The sequence below is a fragment of the Cherax quadricarinatus genome, chromosome 5 (assembly GCF_038502225.1).
Source record: "Cherax quadricarinatus isolate ZL_2023a chromosome 5, ASM3850222v1, whole genome shotgun sequence".
NCBI classification, from domain to species: Eukaryota; Metazoa; Arthropoda; class Malacostraca; order Decapoda; family Parastacidae; genus Cherax; species Cherax quadricarinatus.
This window is the reverse complement of record NC_091296.1, coordinates 17,689,568-17,711,684: the sequence shown is the minus strand read 5'-3', so window position 1 is coordinate 17,711,684 and position 22,117 is coordinate 17,689,568. Positions and strand designations below refer to the sequence as shown.

Sequence of the window (22,117 nt, the reverse complement as noted above, 5' to 3'; positions counted from 1 at the left end):
ATAGAACACTAAACTCAGATATAAACCCTCCCCTCAAACTTCTCCTTATGAACCTCAACAGAACACATGACCATAACACAAGGCACAGATCACTCTTTGATGTTCCCCGTGTCCATCTCACACTATGTAAAAACTCAATGCACATAAAAGGCCCAAAAATTTGGAATTCATTACCTGTGAATACAAAACACTGTTTATCAGTTCAAGACTCTTCTAAAAAACCACTTACTCACCCAAAACTAAATAAATATTGAATAACTGTATTTCATAAATGTATAACCCGTGACCCTATCAAACTGTGGTTTTAATTACATTACCTAATAATAATCCATTCTCTTGAATGTACAGTAACTCATCTAATGATTTTATTCGATTTGATTGGATTAATAAATTGTATGACTACATATAGTAAACTGATCATTTTGTTACATTATGCATTGTAATGCTACAAAATTTGTACAACTATAATGCTTTATAACTAAAATGTTCAAATTTCATTGTTTAAAATACTCAATTGTACTTCATATTGTAAATTGTTTACTGTAATTTTTACCACTGAATCTATCATTGCTTAGTTAATCTTAAGTTAATTTTAAGGTGCCCATAATGCTCTGCATACAAGGGGCTTTTGGCATGTACACCCAACTACTATAATTCCTTGTACAACTGTGTATCATCTCCAAATAAAAATTATTATTATTTCTGTTATTATTATTATTATAAAAATTATTATTATTTCTGTTATTATTATTATTATTATTATAAAAGATTGTTGAATAGATTTCAGGATGTACATGTTTATTGAGGGGCCACAGATATTTCAGATAACTCTGTAGTTGTAGCTACAGTGAGAGTAAAAGGTAGATGGGATACAAGGAAAATAGAAGCAGCAAGTAAGAGAGAGGTGTTTTAGTTAGGTAGTTTAATATGTTTATTATGCACCCCATACCCATCCTGTGGGCGGTAGTCAAAAGATTACAGAGGTACATAATTGGTCCAGGGGCTGGACTCCAAAGTTTTGATAGCTGAGCAAGTTACAGAGGTAATGAACTCACAATTTACAAAGGTAATGAACTCCAGGTAGGTCTGGTCACAATCATGACAAGTTTTTATTTAGTTAGTTTAATATGTTTATTATGCACCCCATACCCATCCTGTGGGCGGTAGTCAAAAGATTACAGAGGTACATAATTGGTCCAGGGACTGGACTCCAAAGTTTTGATAGCTGAGCAAGTTACAGAGGTAATGAACTCACAATTTACAAAGGTAATGAACTCACAATTTACAAAGGTAATGAACTCACAATTTACAAAGGTAATGAACTCCAGGTAAGTCTGGTCACAATCATGACAAGTTACAAAGGTATTTACAGATTACAGAGGTACGTAATGGGTCCAGGGACTGGGCCCCCAAAGTTTTGATAGCTGAACTAGGTACAAAGGTAATGAGCTCACAAGTTACAAAGGTAATGAATTCTGTAGAATGGTTACTTACGTTTATACTTTGGCTACAATCATGAACAAATTATAGAGTAATGAGCAATTCACACTTCCACACCCGGTCACAATTGTAATGAGTTATTGGTGCAAATATTGATTGTTGAGTCACACACACACACACACACACACACACACACACACACACACACACACACACACACACACACACACACACACACACACACACACACACTTTAGTTTAATATCTTTATGCACCCCATACCCATCCTGTGGGCGGTAGTCAAAAGATTACAAAGGTACATAATGGGTCCAGTGACTGGACCCCAAAGTTATGATAGCTGAACTAGTTACAAAGGTAATGAACTCCAGGTAGATCTGGTCACTAATCATGGCAAGTTACAGAGGTAATGAATCAGCTTCACTCCTACACATGGTTACAGTCATGAACAAATTACAAAGTAATGAACCACTGATACGTCCACACCTGGTCACAATTGTAATGAGTTATAAATACAAATATTAAGTGGATCATACACCCACACTAGTGCGCGCGCGCACATACACACACGAGGGCGCACGCACGGACATGTGCACACGAGCGTACAAATATATGCATACACACAAGGACGCACACCCACACACACACACCCACACACACACACACCAACACCCACACACACACACCCTCACACACACCCACACACACACCCTCACACACACCCACACACACACACCCACACACACACACCCACACACACACACCCACACACGCACACACACACCCACACAAGTTACAAAGGTATTTACAGATTACAGAGGTACGTAATGGGTCCAGGGACTGGGCCCCTAAAGTTTTGATAGCTGAACTAGGTACAAAGGTAATGAACTCACAAGTTACAAAGGTAGAGAGAGGTGAAGGTTTATAAACTGAAGTTGGAGTCAGCTTGGGTAAGATATAAACAACTATTGGAGGATAGATGGACTAGTGAGAGTATAGGCAATGGGGTCAAAGATGTGTAACTCGCATAAATTATTGTATAAAGAATATGAAGAAAATCTGCTGGTAAATTGTGCAGATGAAGAAATGGAATTAGTAATCTATGAATATTATGACTTAGAAGAGAAAATCTTGACTTGTAAAAGTAGGGCATTAAATAAATTAGTCAGCCCAGTAATGTAAATACAATGTCAATGCCCAACTATCAGAGCTATGTCTACCTATGTTGAATCCAGGAGACAGCTGGGAAAAATTCTGGTTTGCATTTAAGGCAGCTGTACAAAACAGGAATGATCTTGCAGGTGTTACTAAATTATTTTACCTTAAAAGGCAGGTAAAAGGTGATGACCACATCTTAATGCAAGGCTTTCCAGAAGTTGACAGTAGTTACACAGAAGTAGTTGATTTGTTAGAGGTCACCTATGATAATTTAGAACAAAGTAGGTTGGACCTAGTAACTATTGTGGTCAAATTTAAAAACTCCAGAGCACACTTATAAAATTTACAGCAATTTAGAGTCAAATTGGAAAGCACTCTTAAAATCTTAAGTAACACATTTGATTTGGATGGATCAGATTGGATATTGAGTGCTATTGTACAGAATAAATTGACTAGTAAGAGCAGTAGAGGAGTTAGCTAATAAGTACCAAAAAGGATATTCTTCTCTGGAGGAAATAAGAGTAGGTCTTCAAGAATTAATTGTACAGCTACAGACTAGTCAACCAAATAATTATAATAATAATAATAATAATATTTTTTTATGTGGAGATGATACATAGTTGTACAAGGAATTATAGTAGTTGAGTGTACATGCCAAAAGCCCCTTGTATGCAGAGCATTATGGGCAGCTTAAAATTAACTTAAGATTAACTAAGCAATGATAGATTCAGTGGTAAAAATTACAGCAAACAATTTACAATATGAAGTACAATTGAGTATTTTAAACAATGAAATTTGAACATTTTAGTTATAAAGCATTATAGTTGTACAAATTTGTAGCCTTGCAATTAAAAACATAGTTTATAAAAAAATAAGGACTGATGTAGCTGTTAAGTTCCACAAAGGGAAGAAATACCCTAATGTTAATTATCATAATTTATCACATAAAAATAATATTGAAACATATCAAGTGGAATGAACCAGGAATAAAGGTTCACCACAGGAAATTAAGAGGAATAAGTACCTAAATAAGGGTGGCCCGGTTAATAATGAGCAAGTAAAGCAAAAAGGGATGGTCTTTTTTGCCAAGGTACTCATCCCTCAAAAGATTGTAATGCCTATGGTTCCTGGGATGTTAAAGTAGATAGATTGGAAGAACTTAACAGGTGTTATCAGATATTTGGGCAATCATAATGTGATGGATTGCTATGCTAAATTAAATAATTATCAGTGTCGTAAAAGAAGGCATCATATTGTAATGTGTAATAATAATAATAAAACTAGCAGCTAATATAAATGATGATGGAATTGTTGAAGTAGCCTTACCCATAGTGAATACAAATATTTGGGATAAAAGGCGTAAATCAAAAAATGTAAGTGTCTTGTTGGATCAAGGGTCGCAGCGACATTTCAGTTCTCCTAAAACCTGACTGGTAACTATGGAGTATGTTTTCCTCACTAAGATACTTAACTACTTGACAGTATACCGCCTTAATTGTGCCCTCCTCAAATTATGTGTATGTAATAATTCAGGACTGTGCCTGTAAACTTCATACACACAATTTCTCACAGGTTAAGTGCAATATAAACTAATTTAATAAGCATATACAGTCCTATATTATTGCAAACTCTACAAAAAAAACGTCCAACTCCTTGTTGAAGATCTCGAAATTTGCCCCAGTCAAGATTATTTAGCTTTTTGGAAACAAATTCAGACACCAAGACATCCGCCTGAGATTCATACATTGCCATAGCAGAACACAACTCACCAATTAGAGAGGACTATCATATCAATAACATACGTTCTGAATACAAATCACACACATTAGAGAAGACCATCATACCATGTATAAACGTTATGGTGTGATATTCAATATTTCAAAAAGTGGACGTTTATATAAACCAACAGAAAGCCTCGGTCAAATGACCTAGAGTTTCACTTTGTAAGTAATCTTATGACCAAGAGACATTTTCCGTTTTCCCTGGTGAACAAAATAACACCCTTCCCCTCTATCACACCACAGTGACTAGTAGTAGCAGTTATTGCACTCACCTTCATCTGCCACATGAGAACATGAGAGTCTGGCTGGTCATTCAGTACGAAGAAGTTTAACCAGGAGATCCAGTTGCGGGTGTGCATCAGCACGGTGTTGTGAATCTGTAGCAGTTTGTACTAGAGTCAAAAACCTGAATATTGTTTATTACGTGTGGGTTCATTAAAGTTAATGCCAAGTGTTCGTTGTACTTTTGTGTTTGCAAAGTTAATGTTTATTACTAAAACACCCTCTGCTATCCACAAGTTCAGTTTTAATGCAAGCAGCAATGTTTACTAGAGTATTAACTTACAGTAGCAGATTGAGGAAGGTCCTCAGTGGCAGTCTTAGCGAGGGCCAGGAGCTGCTCCTTGCTGGTCACTCTAGTGAATCTTCGTTCAGCCATGCTGTTCTACGGAGATAAAACACCTCAATTATTGGAAGCGCTTGAGGTTCCTAAACCTGTATTCCCTGGAACGCAGGAGGGAGAGATACATGATTATATACACCTGGAAAATCCTAGAGGGACTAGTACCGAACTTGCACACGAAAATCACTCACTACGAAAGCAAAAGACTTGGCAGACGATGCACCATCCCCCCAATGAAAAGCAGGGGTGTCACTAGCACGTTAAGAGACCATACAATAAGTGTCAGGGGCCCGAGACTGTTCAACTGCCTCCCAGCACACATAAGGGGGATTACCAACAGACCCCTGGCAGTCTTCAAGCTGGCACTGGACAAACACCTAAAGTCAGTTCCTGATCAGCCGGGCTGTGGCTCGTACGTTGGTTTGCGTGCAGCCAGCAGCAACAGCCTGGTTGATCAGGCTCTGATCCACCAGGAGGCCTGGTCACAGACCGGGCCGCGGGGGCGTTGACCCCCGGAACTCTCTCCAGGTAAACTCCAGGTATACACCACAAATCCTCTCAATGTGCTTGCTGGCAGCACTGCAAGGAAATGTAAGTAGGCCTACTTTAACGTTCCTTTCTCGTGTACACTTGACTGCATACATTAGGCAAATACATATGGTCAGTGTATGGTTCACTATGACCCGATAAATCGTGATGACCCTATTGTAAACAACTCATCTTATAACCTGTAGTTACAAGCGGTCGCAATATACACAACGAAAAGCAAATATTACTCCAGAAAAAGCGTCTTTCCTCCAATAATTTCACCAATCAACTATAGTGATAATATAGCATTTGTTATGGTGGAGACCGAAAAATCCTAGAAAAGCTACATACATTGATCGATAATCCTTCAGGCTGTACATAAAGGTCTCGACCGTTCTTCATTGTAGGAGCTGCCAGAAATCACCAGTTCTTCAACACGCAAGTTATACTTTTGTATCAGTATAATCAGTATTACTCGGTTAAATGATTTTCAGTAGTTCCTTCATGTGTTAGCCCAAATCACCGATCAGATATGATTTAAATAAGTGACCCACTGATCAGATCCGACTGGTTCCGAACCCTTGACTGGTCCGAACCCTTGACTGGTTCCGAACCCTTGACTGGTTACGAACCCTTGACCGGTTTCAAACGGATTCGTTGGACAATAAAGCAGACTGTAAACAGACAGGGTTTTAGGCACCCTTATCAAACACAAACAATAAATATGAAACAGGAACGTACACCGATAAGCTGTCCTAATATACAAGTACAGTTAGAAATAGAAATACAAAAAGCCAGATCTTCACTTTAAGGAGGTTATTAGTAGAATATTCAAGGGGTTACTAGTAGAACTATAGTAAATCCACCATTCAAATCACATTATGAAGCTCTGTGTAGTCTGCAGTCAATCAAACAAACGAGCTTCCGCATGGATAACTTGCCATTTTGTGTGAAAATTGGTGTCACGCCCCTTGTGCAGATAACCAAGAACTATCTACAAGCAGTATTAAATCAGGGAAGTGTTTTTGGGTATGCCCAAATGAGAGAAATCTGTGGATTAAAATCACATTGGTATTAAAAGAGGATAACATCAAAGCAGCCTTCATAGAAAACCTGGAAGCACTCTATAACAGATGGGAAAATAAAAAATCTAGGCTGGATGGTATCGCCCTTGATGCTGGCCATGTAGTCAGAAACTGTAAGGCTGGAGGTGCTGTCCTGGGTGACAGTAATGGTAAAGCTGGAGGTGCTGTCCTGGGTGACAGTAATGGTAAAGCTGGAAGTGCTGTCCTGGGAGACAGTAATGGTGAGGATGGAGGTGCTGTCCTGGGAGACTAATGGTGAGGATGGAGGTGCTGTCCTGGGAGACAGAAATGGTGAGGATGGAGGTGTTGTCCTGGGTGACAGTAATGGTGAAGCTGGAGGTGCTGTCCTGGGAGACAGTAATGGTGAGGATGGAGGTGCTGTCCTGGGAGACAGTAATAGTGAGGATGGAGGTGCTGTCCTGGGTGACAGTAACGGTGAAGCTGGAGGTGCTGTCCTGGGAGATAGTAATGGTGAGGATGGAGGTGCTGTCCTGGGAGACAGTAATGGTGAGGATGGAGGTGCTGTCCTGGGAGACAGAAATGGTGAGGATGGAGGTGCTGTCCAGGTAGTCAGTAAATGTACGCATGAGGGAATGCATATAAATGACCTCGAGGGAGACAGGAGCTGTAGTGGGGACACAAGTATAGTCAAGGACAAGATAAAACCAATATTACAAACTAGTAATACCAAAGGAGATAGCAAACAAGGGGACTCCACTAGCAATAGTGAGGATATATTACCAGAAACAACTGGTGAGAGCTCCACTGTTAGTACTAGTGAGGATAGGAATGAGACAGGTAAACGTGCACCAACAGGGAATACAGTCACAGAAACCCAAGACAAACGGAAACCAAGCCTGTGCACATGCTATACACTTGGTATCTACAGGCATGGGAAATCTGGAAAAACAGATGCGACGTGCAACTATGACCACCCTAGAAAATGCCGTGCCCATATGACAACAGGAAAATGCAAACTCACTTCCTGTAAGCTTTTTCACCCTGAAATGTGTCCCTCTTCAGTACAGGAAAGACTGCTATAACTTAAATTGCCAGGCACACCATCTAAAGGGGACAAAAAGATACAAAACATCCAGGCCATGGGAAAACCTGGGTAGCCATAGCCACTCAAGAGGGAGAGATTTTTTAGTGCCAGGAAGGAAAAAAAAACTGGCAGGAAATGGTGGAAATCGTACGCCAAATCCAGTCATTTCTTGAGTGGAACCATAGTCGATGGCCTCCACTCCAAACCAACAGATACAGATACTAGTGCCGGAAAAAAAGTCTCCCCCAGTACCACCAATACCATCAGGCTGATGACATTCTTCTTTGCAAATATACAGGGTCTAAAGCCAGCAACGAACAACAAAATACCTTTCATCCGTGGACTACTTGCCGAGGCAAATGCAATATTTGCGGCTTTCACAGAGATCCACATAAAGGATCACTTGGACAACGGAATATGGATCCCAGGTTACAACCTATACAGATGTGACAGAGTGAACAGGCAAAAGGGGGGGGAAGGGTTGGTCTGTATATCGCAGAGTCACTTGTTTGCACAGAACTGCTTAATGCCTCATATGATGTAGTGGAAGTTTTAGCAGTAAAGATCGAGAGCCAAAACCTAGTCATTGTGGTAGTCTACAAGCCTCCAGATGCAATGTCCCAGCAATTCCAGGAACAGCTGTCAAAAATTGACCACTGTCTGGAAAATCTGCCAGCTCCTGCCCCAAACATCTTGCTCCTGGGGGATTTCAACTTGAGGCACCTAAAATGGAGGAATATAGCAAATAATGCTGTTGTAGTGATAACACCAGGAGGCAGCTCTGACGAGAACTCACACACACAGACGAGCTTTTAAATCTCTGCACAAAATTCAATTTAAACCAGCAAATAACAGAGCCTACTAGACTGGAGAATACACTAGACTTCATCTTCACTAACAATGATGATCTGATACGAAATGTCACCATATCAAAAACAATATACTCAGATCACAACATAATCGAGGTTCAGACATGTATGCGCGGAGCCCCAGACAGACAAAATGAGATTAGTCACGAGGGAGCCTTCACCAAATTCAACTTCAATAACAAGAACATAAAGTGGGACCAAGTAAATCAAATCCTAGACGATATAAGCTGGGAAGATAGACTAAGCAACACAGACCCCAACTTATGCCTAGGACAGATTAACTCGGTGGCACTCGATGTATGCTCAAGGCTTATTCCTTTAAGAAAAGGGAAGAGTAGATGTAAAATAGAAAGAGACAGGCGCTCCCTTTACAGGCGACGGAAAAGAATAACAGAGCGGCTAAAAGAGGCCAATATATCTGAAATGCGTAGGGAGTCACTGGTCAGAGAAATAGCAAACATCGAACTTAAGCTAAAGGAATCTTAAAGGAGTCAGGAATTGCGGGAAGAACTAAAAGCCATAAATGAAATCGAAAGAAACCCAAAGTATTTCTTTTCTTATGCCAAATCAAAGTCGAGAACAACATCCAGTATTGGGCCTCTACTTAAGTAAACAAGATGGGCCCTACACAGATGACAGCAAGGAAATGAGTGAGCTACTCAAGTCCCAATATGACTCAGTTTTTAGCAAGCCGATAACCAGACTGAGAGTCGAAGATCAAAATGAATTTTTTATGAGAGAGCCACAGAATTTGGTTAACACAAGCCTATCTGATATTATCCTGACACCAAATGACTTCGAACAGGCGATAAATGACATGCCCATGCACTCTGCCCCAGGGCCAGACTCATGGAACTCCGTGTTCATCAAGAACTGCAAGAAGCCCCTATCACGAGCTTTTATCATCCTATGGAAAGGGAGCATGGACACGGGGGTCGTCCCACAGTTACTAAAAACAACAGACATAGCCCCACTCCACAAAGGGGGCAGTAAAGCAATAGCAAAGAACTACAGACCGATAGCACTAACATCCCATATCATAAAAATCTTTGAAAGGGTCCTAAGAAGCAAGATCGCCACCCATCTAGATACCCATCAATTACACAATCCAGGGCAACGTGGGTTTAGAGCAGGTCGCTCCTGTCTGTCTCAGCTACTGGATCACTACGACAAGGTCCTAGATGCACTAGAAGACAAAAAGAATGCAGATGTAATATATACAGATTTTGCAAAAGCCTTCGACAAGTGTGACCATGGTGTAATAGCGCACAAAATGCGTGCTAAAGGAATAACAGGAAAAGTTGGTAGATGGATCTATAATTTCCTCACAAACAGAACACAAAGAGTAGTAGTCAACAGAGTAAAGTCCGAGGCGGCTACGGTGAAAAGCTGTTCCACAAGGCACAGTACTCGCTCCCATCTTGTTTCTCATCCTCATATCTGACATAGACAAGGATGTCAGCCACAGCACCGTGTCATCCTTTGCAGATGACACCCGAATCTGCATGACAGTGTCTTCCATTGCAGACACTGCAACGCTCCAGTCAGACATCAACCAAATCTTTCAGTGGGCTGCAGAAAACAATATGAAGTTTAACGATGAGAAATTTCAATTACTCCGATATGGTAAACATGAGGAAATTAAAACTTCATCAGAGTACAAAACAAATTCCTTCCACAAAATAGAGCAAAACACCAACGTCAAAGACCTGGGAGTGATCATGTCGGAGGATCTCACCTTCAAGGACCATAACATTGTATCAATCGCATCTGCTAGAAAAATGACAGGATGGATAATGAGAACCTTCAAAACTAGGGAGGCCAAGCCCATGATAACACTCTTCAGGTCGCTTGTTCTATCTAGGCTGGAATATTGCTGCACACTAACAGCACCTTTCAAGGCAGGTGAAATTGCTGACCTAGAAAATGTACAGAGAACCTTCACAGCGCACATAACGGAGATAAAGCACCTCAATTACTGGGAGCGCTTGAATTTCCTGACCCTGTACTCCCTGGAATGCAGGCGGGAGAGATACATGATTATATACACCTGGAAAATCCTAGAGGGACTAGTACCGAACTTGCACACGAAAATCACTCACAACGAAAGCAAAAGACTCGGCAGACGATGCAACATCCCCCCAATGAAAAGCAGGGGTGTCACTAGCACGTTAAGAGACAATACAATAAGTGTCAGGGGCCCGAGACTGTTCAACTGCCTCCCAGCATACATAAGGGGGATTACCAATAGACCCCTGGCAGTCTTCAAGCTGGCACTGGACAAACACCTAAAGTCGGTACTTGACCAGCCGGACTGTGGCTCGTACGTTGGATTGCGTGCAGCCAGCAGTAACAGCCTGGTTGATCAGGCTCTGATTCACCAGGAGGCCTGGTCACAGACCGGGCCGCGGGGGCGTTGACCCCTGGAACTCTCTCCAGGTAAACTCCAGAGCTGTCAGTTTTAGAGCTGGTTTGCCACTAGTTCGATCCCTCCGTTCGGCGAGTCATGTTCGATATATATATATATATATATATATATATATATATATATATATATATATATATATATATATATATATATATATATAGAGAGAGAGAGAGAGAGAGAGAGAGAGAGAGAGAGAGAGAGAGAGAGAGAGAGAGAGAGAGTTAAATGATAACTCTAGAGTCTAGACCTTTCGTGTTGCAATCGTCACATCAGGCACTAAGGTCACGTGATCGCCTGCTTTGCCGGGGTAATTATTAATTTAGCCAAAGTCCGGGATAAGCTTAAAAAAAAAATACCGACACTTTTTTTTGGGCGACTGTACTGGATGTGGAAATCAACGTTCACTCTGGGCTTTTAGTGTAATGTCGTGTTTGCCGTCACCACCGTCACGTCCACCACAGAACCAAGACGAACATCATTCTCCTTCACCACAGATTTCTTCCACAGTTTCTTTCATACTTGTTGCGACTGTCATTATTCTGCGATTTAAAATTTGTGAAAATGTTTCCCACAGTAACTTGAGAATGTCTTGTGATCGGCTGAGAATGTCTTGTGATCGGCTGAGAATGTCTTGTGATCGGCTGAGAATGTCTTGTGATCGGCTGAGAATGTCTTGTGATCGGCTGAGAATGTCTTGTGATCGGCTGAGAATGTCTTGTGATCGGCTGAGAATGCATTGTGATCGGCTGAGAATGTCTTGTGATCGGCTGAGAATGTCTTGTGATCGGCTGAGAATGCATTGTGATCGGCTGAGAATGTCTTGTGATCGGCTGAGAATGTCTTGTGATCGGCTGAGAATGCCTTGTGATCGGCTGAAAATGCCTTGTGATCGGCTGAGAATGCCTTGTGATCGGCTGAGAATGCCTTGTGATCGGCTGAGAATGCCTTGTGATCGGCTGATAATGCCTTGTGATCGGCTGAGAATGTCTTGTGATCGTCTTTCAACCTTCACTGTTAATCTATCTTATAAGAAGACTCAGATTGCTATTTTTGTTTTAACTAAGCTATTTTACAGGATTGTAGAGCATTAATAGCCAAATATATTATTGAAAACAGAAACTAAAAAATAGTGAAAGCTGACTTTTATTTTTTACAACATTCTTAAGTTTGACAAATTTGTGATAGGTTACTCCATCACAAATATATAAATACAATTTCACAATACGTTCTTTTTTTGTTGATTTTAATTATATGTAAGTATTTTTTCTAGATATAAATTGCATTTTATATTTAGTGTGTTTCAAGGTTTGTTAATACATGCAACATGTACAGGCATGTTGCATGTATTAACAAACATGTACAGGCATGTTGCATGTATTAACAAACATGTACAGGCATGTTGTATGTATTAACAAACATGTACGTTGCATGTATTAACAAACATGTACAGGCATGTTGTATTAACAAACATGTATAGGCATGTTGCATGTATTAACAAACATGTACAGGCATGTTGCATGTATTAACAAACATGTACAGGCATGTTGCATGTATTAACAAACATGTACAGGCATGTTGCACACAGTGTTGCTTGGCACTGTTTTGGTTTTCTTTTACTCCATTAATATTTTTAGTGTTTGACTGCACTCACATCTAGTTCCTGCCCCTCTCCAGTGTTGATCTACAGCTCCTGCCCCTCTCCAGTGTTGATCTACAGCTCCTGCCCCTCTCCAGTGTTGATCTACAGCTCCTGGCCCTCTCCAGTGTTGATCTACAGCTCCTGCCCCTCTCCAGTGTTGATCTACAGCTCCTGGCCCTCTCCAGTGTTGATCTACAGCTCCTGGCCCTCTCCAGTGTTGATCTACAGCTCCTGCCCCTCTCCAGTGTTGATCTACAGCTCCTGGCCCTCTCCAGTGTTGATCTACAGCTCCTGGCCCTTTTTCTGTGTTAAGTTACAAACAAGTGTTAAGGCTTTTCTGAATGCGTCGAGTTAGAGCAGAATTCTGAGACTTGTTGATCTCCAGCTCCTGACCCTCTCGGGAGGCTTTACCTTATCTCTTACTTCTCTTGAAGCCGAGTCGCAGTTTCTCTGCAGATATAAATGCAAAAGTGTTTCAAGTAGAGGGGCTGGGGTAAATGTGATCTGTAGCTCGGTTGGTAGGGCACTCGGCTCACACAATAAGTATCTGGTTCGATCCCCGATACTGGTGGAAGCATTGGGTGTGTTTCTTACACCTATTGTCCCTGTTCACCTAGCAGCAAGTAGGTACCTGTGTGTGCCGACGGGTGTGGGTTGCATCCTGGAAGATAACCAAAGTTACCCGAAATGCCCTGCATAACCAGGGGCTTTCTTTATAGTATGTCAACTGAGTCTGAATAAGTTGTATCGTGTACTTGTATGTTACGACTTTTCTCGCGTAACTTAAATAAAATGTCCTGGCTCCTAAAGGCTGCTCAACCTGCTGTCTAGGGGCATTTAAATTACGAAAAGGCAACCACTCTAGGGCCAGCATGTACCTTCATACAAATTATGAAGTATAAATTTAAATAGTCAATACACAAATAACCCGCACATAAAAGAGAGGAGCTTACAACGACGTTTCGGTCCGGGTTATTTGTGTATCGTTTCAGTCACGGTATTGTGCCTTTTTTGTTATTTAAATAGTCAGTGTTGTATAACGAAGGACAAAAACTCGCCTATACAAAAATATATATTAATAGTAACGTATATACAACCTATAATCTACTCTACTATAACATCACCTTTATTCTAATTCACCTTTAGCTCACTAGCACACTGCTACTAGTGAATGACACAAAATATATACTACATATATATAAACAGGGAGGCTCCAATGGAAATAAGTCACTCTGTCTGACTTTTTTGGGTTATCCTAGTTTCTCTACACATATGCTGCTATGTATGATAATTCTATGCAACTGTATTTGTGTATACCTGAATAAACTTACTTACTTACTTATAACACAACTCTCCCCTTCTGCCGGTCTGTCTACCAGCAGGCAAACACACCATACAGTACTTTCCCAAAACTTAAACAGGCACACAAATAACCCGCACATAAAAGAGAGAAGCTTACCCTACATTTCCGGTCTTTCTAATCTCAACAACTCTCTCCGTTCCTTAGACATCAAACTTACTTTCCGCCAAACTAACACTCTTCGCATTAATCTCGTTCATACATCTCCTCCCACTGCAGATGTTCCTGGTGTCTACTCTATTTCTTGCTCCTCCTGTCCTCTTCAATACTTTGGAGAAACTGGCCGATCTCTTTCTGACAGACTTAGGGAGCACAAAAATAGTGTTAGGCTTGCCGACACTAACAATGCTCTTTTCTGTCACGTCAGAGATCACAGCCATCCTATTAACTGGTCTTCTGCTAAAACTGTCTTCCCTACTTCCAACTTTAACAGTCGCCGTCTGGTTGAATCCTCCCTTATACACAACTTTCCTTGTGTGAATCGTAGTCGTGGCTTCGTCTCTGTAGATGCCTTCCTCTCCCACTACATTCTAAAATGCTCCAAACTTCAGAACACCCGTGACTTAACCTGATTCCTCCTATTTCTTCTTCTCCCTCTTCCCCTTTCCTCTTGTTCTCTTCTGGGTTGTCTTTCTTTCCTCTGCCTTGTTTCTGTTACTTCATCATTTATTTTATTAACCTCCCCACCTCTGTGTTCTCGCTCTCCTTCAGTGGGCACCCAGCTCCCTTGCAGTGCTCCCCTTCTCTTAGTATTTGACTGGCTCCTCCTCCTCCTTACTTCCCCACTACTACTTCCTTCCACCTCCGCTACTACTTCTACCACTACTACTACTACTTCCACTATCACTTCCTGCCTATATATACCCATCCTACTCTACTTCTCGTTAGTGTGACTTTGTAAATGGTCCAAGTCGGACCGAAACGTCGTCGTAAGCTCCTCTCTTTTGTGTGGGTTATTTGTGTATCGTTCCAGTCACGGTATTGTGCCTTTTTTTGTTACTTAAACAGGCCTCTGCACACTAGGGCCTTACAGGTAAACATGAGAGCACTTAAACTCAAATAATATTTCCTATAGTATACAGACAAAAAAAACTCCCCAAACCACCTACTCACACCACTACATCTTGTTCCCTCAGCTTTGCGTCACTGACTGAAATTAAAAACACTCCTCACACTCCTCTTTCCTGGCCACTGCTTAACGAGGAATAATTACCTGGAGTTTACCTGGAGAGAGTTCTGGGGGCCAATGCCCCAGTGCACGGTCTGTGACAAGGCCTCATGGTGGATCAGGGCTTGATTAACCAGGCTGTTACTACTGGCTGCACGCAATCCAGTGTATGAATCACAGCCCGGCTGGTCAGGTACCGACTTTAGGTGCTTGTTCAGTGCATTTAGCAGTTCTGTGCAAATGACTGCGATATACAGGCCAACCATCCCATCCCCTTTGCCTGTTCACTCTGTCGCATCTGTATAGGTTGTAACCTGGGATCCATATTTCGTTGTCCAAGTGATCTTTTATGTGGGTCTCTGAAAGCCGCGAACATTGCATTTGCCTCTGCAAGCAGTCCACGGATGAAAGGTATTTTGTTGTTCGTTGCTAGCTTTAGACCCTGTATATTTGCAAAGAAGAATGTCATTGGATTGGTGGTACTGGGGGGGACTTTTTTCCCGCCCTAATATCTGTATCTGTTGGTTTGGAGTGAAGGCCATCGACTGTGATTCCACTCCAGAAATGATTGCATTTAGTGTACGATTTCTGCCATTTCCTGCTAGTTTTTTTCCTTCCTAGCACTTAAAAACCTCTCTCTTGAGTGGCTGTGGCTTCCCAGGTTTTCCCATGGTCTGGATGTTTTGTATCTTTTTTCACCCATTTCAAGGTGAAAAAGCTTACAGGAAGGGAGGTTGCATTTTCCTGATGTCATATGGGCATGGCATTTTCTAGAGTGGTCAAAGTTGCACGTCCCATCTGTGTTTCTAGATATTCCATGCCTGCAGATACCAAATGCATAATATTTGCACAGGCTTAGTTTCTGTTTGCCTGTATTCCCTGATGTTTCTGTATTCCATGCTGGTGCATGTTTTCCTGTCTCATTTCTATCTTCACTAGTACTAACAATTGAGCTCTCACCAGTTATTTCTGGTAATTTATCTTCACTATTTCTAGTGGAATCCCCTTGTTTGCTATCTCCCGTGGTATTGTTAGTTTGTAATATTAGTTTTATCTTGTCCTTGACTACACTTTTTTCCCCACTACCCCTCCCGTCTCCCTCGAGGGCACTGATATGCCTTCCTCCATGCATGCAGTTACTGTCTACCAGGACAGCACTTCCAGCCTTACAGTTCCTGACTACCTGGTCAGCACCTCCAGTCATACAGTTATTGTCGGCCAGGACAGCATCTGCACCAAGGGCGATAGCACCATCCAGCCAAGACTTTTCATTTTCCCATCTGTTATAGAATGTTTTCAGGTTTTCTATGAAGGCCACTTTGATGTTATTCTCTTTTAATACCAATGTGATTTTAGTCCACAGATTGATCTCATTTGGGCATACCCAAAAACACTTCCCAGATTTAATACCTCTTGTAGACAATTCTTGGATATCTGCACATGGAACGTGAGCCCAATTTCCACAAAAGTTGCATGTAATCCATGTGGAAGCCTGCTTGTTTGTTTGGCTGCAGACTACACAGGATTTCATATTGTGATTTTAATAGTTAATTTACTGTATTCCAATAATAACCTCTTGTATATTCTACTAATAACCTCCTTAAAGTGAAGGTCTGGCTATTTGTGTAGTATGTATTTGTAATTGTACATGTATATTTGGACAAGCTTACCGCTCTAGTAGTTACTGCTTTAGTAGGTACTGTTTTGGTGTTTGATAAGGGTGCCTAACACCCCGTCTGTTTCTAGTCAGTCAGGGGATACCTTATTACCCAACGAATTCGTTTGAAACCGGTCAAGGGTTCGGAACCAGTCGAAACTGGTCAGTAGATCACTTATTTAAACATATCTGGTCGGTGATTTTGGACTAACATATGAAGGAACTACTGGAAAATTTATTTAACCGAGTACTATGTGATTAGATTAATACAAAAGTATAACTTGCATGCTTGGAGAACCGATAACTGCTGGCAGCTCCTACAATGACGAACGGTCGAGACTTCAACCCTTATTTAGTCTGAAGGTTTATAGATCACTGTATTTAGCTTTTCTAGATTTTCTCCCATCTCTACCACAACAAATGCTATGTTATCACTATAGTTGGCTGGTGAAGATTACTGGAGGAAAGTTGCTTTTACTGGAGTAATATTTGCTTTCCGTTGTGTATATTGTGACCGCTGCTAACTACAGGTTATATGAATTTCCACTGTATACGTCTAGTATTTCAAAAATGAAGAAAATTCCAGTGATGGTCACTGCACCCCACTAAGTACCATCTTGTTACTGGTTATTAGCTACGACAACACTGTAAAAGTTCACTGATATCGTATTTCTACAAAACTGTACACGTTTCGTATTTCCTCAAGATTTTGCAACTTATGGTATTTTAAAAATTTCCCCACTGGTATCACTAGATTATGTGCGAGGTACACTAGCAGGACAGGAAGATTATTAAAACAGCTGACCTGCGTAGTAGGTTTCTGGCGACTTCTGGCACCCGCCTCTTTTAGCCTATCACTCCAGTTACAGTTACAACTATTTTAAATTACACTTTAGCATTTATTATCTATATACTATGGTGCCACTGTAGTATACACTATAACACTATGTATACACAATATTATCAGGGAGACTTTCTTTTCTCTGACAAAGAAAAATTATAATATTATTTTGCACACGGCATGCTAGGCCTGTAGTATACTCTGCTAAGTACTGCACACTAATTCTCCTTTTTTGACTCAGCATATACTTTTTTCTCCCCAAGATTGGTTCCAAGCGCTAGGGTTATGTATCTTATAAGATCGCTGGCACATTTTAAAGTTCTACCACGTAAGAGAGATCGTGAAATCACGAAAAAACACGGAGCACAACGAAGCGCACGGAGCACAACGAAGCCTATGCATGCTTCAGAATATCTGGTTTCAGAATATCCGGAAAATAATGTTACATATAGAGTTTTATTTATAACATCTTTTTACAATATTTTAAATGCAGCATACTGTATAATATATCCTTCCCTAGACCACCGGTCTCACTCAACTAACTGAACCCACTCAGGTGCAACTAGTCAAGGAAAAAGAAAGAAATTAACCTTATGTCTGGGGAAACAAAATTCTCTAAAAATAAGAAAACTGCATCAAGTATTGTCTTGGTGCAATTTACTTGTACATAGAAAACCACAATAAACATTTATTAACGTAAAGCTTATCGCGACAATGAGCACTGCTAATCCACAGACGTAAAAGTAATCAGGTTTAACGCCAGATGAGTTCACAGTCATTCTTTATAGCTGTACTCGGAAACAAACAGGAAAAAGCACCATTACAACCCAGTGTTGGCCATACACCCACGTTGATGCATTGTCTATATATGACATGAAATTAAAGAGCTGGCTGGGGCACCTCTGTACATATATATATAAAAAGTTTACACAATAAATATATACAAGGAAACTTATGACAAACTGAGAGTCTCTCTTTTTAAACAGCATACGTGTTCATTAGCACACAACTCTGCTTGAACATATGAAATAAGCACTTCATAAAAATATATAAAAAGAGCTCCAGAAACAGTGCAAAAAAGTTAGTGTACGTATTAATACAAATAGAAAATACAATATCAACCCTGTGTCTCACAGCAATATACAATAAGCAAAACTGGCTATGCAACACATACCACTGGGAGAAATTGGAGAACACGAGAGGGAAAATTACCAGACTTCAAAACTGGGTAGTATGTCACATAAAATTAGTCAATGGGACTGTGACATTGAAAAACACACTGTAGTCATCACCATAGACCCCTCAAAAGGTGGACCTCCCAGGCCTTCACCCCACTTGGCGATCAAAAAAAAATAAAACAGGTGGGTCCTGGAGAAACACAACACACAAAACACACAGGATCACTATTCAAAGACCCAAAAATGGTGAGGCTTCACCACCAACATCGTACCACTACCTTTGGTCCAACAGTCCACACACCATCACAGGTGAAGCCCTCACCGCCCACACCTTATGCTAGCATGCCTTACCTAGGCATGTACTGACGTGACTACCACCAAAAACACACGCACACTCTTGGGAAATCTGATACCCCCTCCGCCAGCTCACTGAGCTTCAGTCCACTAGATGGTCAGAAAGCCATCTACTCACACACTGCAACCACTGCAAAACGAGAGCAGATAAATGTCTACACTACATTATGTACAGTGCACACGAGAAAATACATGAGCAACCATATTCTCTAAACCTTCACATAACGAATCACCAAAGTGAGCTTGAGTGTGGTTCCTCGGTACGTAAAGGAAACGTAGGACTGTGATCACTATACTGAAAAAAATAAATCACAATAGTTCTAGCTGCTCAGTCAAATTATGTTCCAAATAGGGAAATCAGATCAAACAAAAATGATCCTAAATGGATGAACAATAGATTAAAATATCTGATTGGTCAAAAGAGAGGCATATATAGGCAAATCAAAAGAGGAGAGGGGCAATTAAGAAATCGATATATTCAGTTAAAGAGAGAAATAAAAAAGGGAATTAGAAAAGCAAAAAGAGATTATGAGGTTAAAGTTGCAAGAGAATCGAAGACTAACCCAAAAGGATTCTTTCAGGTATACAGAAGTAAGATCAGGGACAAGATAGGCCCACTCAAAAGTTCCTCGGGTCAGCTCACTGACAGTGATAAGGAAATGTGTAGAATTTTTAACACATACTTCCTCTCAGTTTTTACACAGGAGGATACCAGCGATATTCCAGTAATGATAAATTATGTAGAACAGGACGATAATAAACTGTGCACTATTAGGGTCACAAGTGACATGGTCCTTAGGCAAATAGATAAATTAAAACCTAACAAATCCCCAGGCCCTGATGAACTGTATGCAAGGGTTCTAAAGGAATGTAAAGAGGAGCTTAGCACACCTTTGGCTAATCTTTTCAACATATCACTACAAACTGGCATGGTGCCAGATAAGTGGAAAATGGCAAATGTGATACCTATTTTCAAAACAGGTGACAGGTCCTTAGCTTCGAACTATAGACCAATAAGCCTAACCTCCATAGTGGGAAAATTTATGGAATCAATAATTGCCGAGGCAGTTCGTAGCCACCTTGAAAAGCATAAATTAATCAACGAATCTCAGCATGGTTTTACAAAGGGGCGTTCCTGCCTTACGAATTTATTAATTTTTTTCACTAAGGTATTTGAGGAGGTAGATCATGGTAATGAATATGATATTGTGTATATGGACTTCAGTAAGGCTTTTGACAGGGTCCCACATCAGAGACTATTGAGGAAAATTAAAGCACATGGAATAGGAGGAGAAATTTTTTCCTGGATAGAGGCATGGTTGACAAATAGGCAGCAGAGAGTTTGCATAAATGGGGAGAAATCAGAGTGGGGAAGCGTCACGAGCGGTGTTCCACAGGGGTCAGTGTTGGGCCCCCTGCTGTTCACAATCTACATAAACGACATAGATGAGGGCATAAAGAGCGACATCGGCAAGTTTGCCGATGACACCAAAATAGGCCGTCGAATTCATTCTGACGAGGACATTCGAGCACTCCAGGAAGATTTGAATAGACTGATGCAGTGGTCGGAGAAGTGGCAGATGCAGTTTAATATAGACAAATGCAAAGTTCTAAATGTTGGACAGGACAATAACCATGCCACATATAAACTAAATAATGTAGATCTTAATATTACGGATTGCGAAAAAGATTTAGGAGTTCTGGTTAGCAGTAATCTGAAACCAAGACAACAGTGCATAAGTGTTCGCAATAAAGCTAATAGAATCCTTGGCTTCATATCAAGAAGCATAAATAATAGGAGTCCTCAGGTTGTTCTTCAACTCTATACATCCTTGGTTAGGCCTCATTTAGATTATGCTGCACAGTTTTGGTCACCGTATTACAGAATGGATATAAATTCTCTGGAAAATGTACAAAGGAGGATGACAAAGATGATCCCATGTATCAGAAACCTTCCCTATGAGGATAGACTAAGGGCCCTGAAACTGCACTCTCTAGAAAGACGTAGAATTAGGGGGGATATGATTGAGGTTTATAAGTGGAAGACAGGAATAAATAAAGGGGATGTAAATAGTGTGCTGAAAATATCTAGCCTAGACAGGACTCGCAGCAATGGTTTTAAGTTGGAAAAATTCAGATTCAGGAGGGATATAGGAAAGTACTGGTTTGGTAATAGAGTTGTGGATGAGTGGAACAAACTCCCAAGTACCGTTATAGAGGCCAGAACGTTGTGTAGCTTTAAAAATAGGTTGGATAAATACATGAGTAGATGTGGGTGGGTGCGAGTTAGACCTGATAGCTTGTGCTAACAGGTCGGTTGCCGTGTTCCTCCCTTAAGTCAATGTGACCTGACCTGACTAGGTTGGGTGCATTGGCTTAGGCCGGTAGGGACTTGGACCTGCCTCGCATGGGCCAGTAGGCCTTCTGCAGTGTTCCTTCGTTCTTATGTTCTTATGTTCTTATGTTCAATCAAAACAAAACAATAGCCTCCTTTTCTCTTGGGGCATGAATTCTCTGGCGACTTGTAAGTTTATTGGCAAATGGCTCCTGGAGTTTAACCCCAGCAAGTGCAAGGTTATGAAGCTTAATGAAGGACAAAGGAGACCGCAGACAGAGTACAACCTAAGAGGTCAGAGGCTGCAAAACTCACTCAAGGAAAAAATCTTGGGGAAAGCCTCATACTGAGCATATTTCCTGAGGCGCACATCAGCTGAATAACTGCTGCGGCACACGGGCGCTTGGCAAACCTGAGAATAGCATTTCGACATCTAAGTAAAGAGTCATTCACGACACTGTACACCATGTAAGTCAAGCCCATATTGGAGTATGCAGCACCAGTGTGGAACCCACACCTGGTAAAACACGTCAAGATATTAAAGAGAGTGCAACGGTATGCAACAAGGCTAGTCAAGTAACTGAGGGATTTGTCCTACAAGGAGAGGTTAA

The 22,117-nt window shown here is 40.9% G+C and overlaps 1 protein-coding gene across 1 annotated transcript in view; it reads right to left on the bottom strand.

Moving 5' to 3' along the window:
* The window catches only part of LOC128684827 (uncharacterized), a 30,652-nt gene extending 13,791 nt beyond the window's left edge, over positions 1–16,861 (bottom strand). Inside the window, exons 1-3 of the mRNA XM_053771112.1 lie at positions 16,812–16,861; positions 4,963–5,061; positions 4,670–4,774 (exon numbers count right to left, since the gene is read on the bottom strand). Of these exons, the coding sequence (XP_053627087.1) occupies positions 4,670–4,774; positions 4,963–5,055 (198 nt within the window). The 5' untranslated portion in view covers positions 5,056–5,061; positions 16,812–16,861. The remainder of the gene's footprint in view (positions 1–4,669; positions 4,775–4,962; positions 5,062–16,811) is intronic.
* Between the last annotated feature and the right edge of the window lie 5,256 nt (positions 16,862–22,117).